Source organism: Calidris pugnax, unplaced genomic scaffold (assembly GCF_001431845.1).
Source record: "Calidris pugnax isolate Ruff unplaced genomic scaffold, ASM143184v1 scaffold341, whole genome shotgun sequence".
Classification (NCBI taxonomy): Eukaryota; Metazoa; Chordata; class Aves; order Charadriiformes; family Scolopacidae; genus Calidris; species Calidris pugnax.
The window spans coordinates 1,345,538-1,347,862 of NW_015091149.1; the positions used below are offsets into that span (position 1 = coordinate 1,345,538).

Consider the following 2,325-nt stretch of genomic DNA (forward strand, 5'->3'; position numbering starts at 1 on the left):
GCACCCCCAAACTGGCACCCCCAAACCGGCACCCCCAAACCGGCACCCCTGGCTCTGCTCCTCCCTGGATGCCAAAGACAAGGGCCATGTCCCCAGTGTCCCCAGAGGATGCTGTGGGTGTCCCCTCCCACCTGGACCGATGCCGAGCCCCAGGGATGCTCCCCCAGGATGCCCCCCCCCAAAAGGGACACGGCACCCCCTCCCCCCAGCGCTCACCCTTGGCGCTGATGCTGCGGAGATCCGTGATCTTCATCAGCATCTTGGGGAACATGTGGGGCTTGTTGGGCCTCCTCTTCCTCACGTAGATCTTCAGCGCTTCCAGCAGCGGCTCCTGCAGCTTGTCCACTTTGTCGGGCTGCTCCAGGTCCTGGCGGTCTGGGGGGGGGACACACACACAGAGTGGTTACAGGGGGGCAGCCCACATCCCGTCATCCCCCTCATCCCCCCACCAGCACGAATATGACCCAAATCTCTGTATCATAGAATCATATAATGGTCCAGGCCGGAAGGGACCTCCAAAGGCCATCTAGTCCGACCCCCCTGCAGTCAGCAGGGACACCCCCAACTAGACCAGGTTGCCCCATCGAGCCTCTCCTTGAATATCTCCAGGGAAGGGGCCTCAACCACCTCCCTGGGCAACCTGGTCCAGTGCTCCACCACCCTCACAGTGAAGAACCCTCTCCTGTACTGGGTCCCAGGGGTGGCCGTGCCACGGAAAAGGGCACTATTTGGGTTCTTGTTGGTCAGAGCTTTGGAGAGGACAGGCGGGGGTCCCCCCCCAGCACCCACCTCCGCAGATGAGGCAGATGGCACTGAGCAGCCCCGTCTCGGCGTCGTCCATCTCCAACGGCAGCAGTTGGTTGGCGAAGGCGAAGACCAGGTCGGTGAGGGGCCCGAAGCCGGCGTTGTGCATCTGCGTGCGGTTCAGCGTCAGCCCGTCCGAGAAGGTCATGGTGTCCTGCTCCGGCGTGTAGCGCGTGCAGATCCGCAGGATCTGGGGTGGGGAGGCAAGGACAGGGTTGGAGGGGGGTTGGGGAGCTCAGCCCGGTGTCCCCTCCCCGTCCTTGTCCCCGTCCCCGGTCCCCGCTCTCTCACCAGGATGTCGAGGCAGGCGGCTTTGAGGAGGGTGATCTGGTCGGCGATGGTGAGGGTGGTGAAGCCGGGGAGCTGCTTGGCAAACTCCACCGTCTTGATGATGCACTTGGTGGACAACTCGCTGAACTTGTCCCACAGGTCGATGTCCAGGGAGACCCGCTGCTCCGAGCTGTTGTTCTGCAGCGGGAGGCGGGGGGTGAGGACACAGGGGGTGAGGACATGGGGGGTGAGGACACGGGGACAGCCGTGCACCCCCAGTTCTACCCCCACCTCCAGGACCCCCTGACACTCACCGTAGTGTATTTGCCGAGCTGGCAGAGGGCGGGGAAGGTCTCCTGGTGGGCTTTGCGCACCTTCTCGATGAGCTCCTCCACCTCGGGGGTGATGATGTAGCTCTCCGAGCACTCCGCCTTGGGCACGTCCTTCTTCTTCTTGTTCCGGTCATTACGGACGGCTGTGGGGTGGCAGGGTCAGTGTCACCCAGCCCCACTGTCACCCACCCCCTGGATGGGGCTGGGCGGGGGGGGTCAGCCCCATCATGCTGTGCCCCCAGGGCAGGATGAGGACCCCGGTGACAAACAGCCACAGGGACACCAGCCCCACACAACTGGCCTTTCAATAAGCCCCCAAGTCGTTAGGGGGCAATTGGGGGTGACACAGGATGTGGGGAGGGGGGGGCACACCCCCGGCCATGGGGAGGGTGCTCAGCTCTGCTCTGCAAAACCCACAGAGCGGAGAAAAACAGCCGGGAGAGAAAATGGCAGCTGAGCCACCACGCTCATGGTGGGGGTGTGCGGTGACATTGTCGGGGGGGAAACAGCCTGGAGCATCCCCAGTCCTGCACCCACAGGGATCAGCCTCCGTGGGACCCCCCCCTTAGGTGCAGGGCGAGCTGCAGCCCCTGGGATGCTGAACACCCCCCCCCAAAGATGCTCACCTCCTCTGGGGGGGTCACATCCCCCCCAGGGGCAGGCAGATGGGGCAGAACTCGGGGAGGCAGCTGCGCCCCAGCAGCCACCATCACCCCCCCCCCCATCACCCACCCCCGGCGATGCCGTGCTGTGTGAGGGGGGGGCATGGGGGGGGGGACACAGCCGGGCACCATGACAACTGGCACGCAGACGCCAGGAGGCCTCCTCAGCGTCATTTATCTCTGACATCATCAATCACGCGTTGCCTGGGCAACGGGCAGCCGGTGACACAAACCCAAGGGGGGGCCCCCCCACAACC

The 2,325-nt window shown here is 64.6% G+C and overlaps 1 protein-coding gene across 1 annotated transcript in view; it reads right to left on the reverse strand.

Moving 5' to 3' along the window:
* RARA (retinoic acid receptor, alpha) overlaps positions 1-2,325 on the reverse strand; it is an 8,767-nt gene that overhangs the window by 712 nt on the left and 5,730 nt on the right. The window contains exons 2-5 of the mRNA XM_014959084.1: positions 1,389-1,565; positions 1,096-1,272; positions 790-994; positions 217-375 (exon numbers count right to left, since the gene is read on the reverse strand). Of these exons, the coding sequence (XP_014814570.1) occupies positions 217-375; positions 790-994; positions 1,096-1,272; positions 1,389-1,565 (718 nt within the window). The remainder of the gene's footprint in view (positions 1-216; positions 376-789; positions 995-1,095; positions 1,273-1,388; positions 1,566-2,325) is intronic.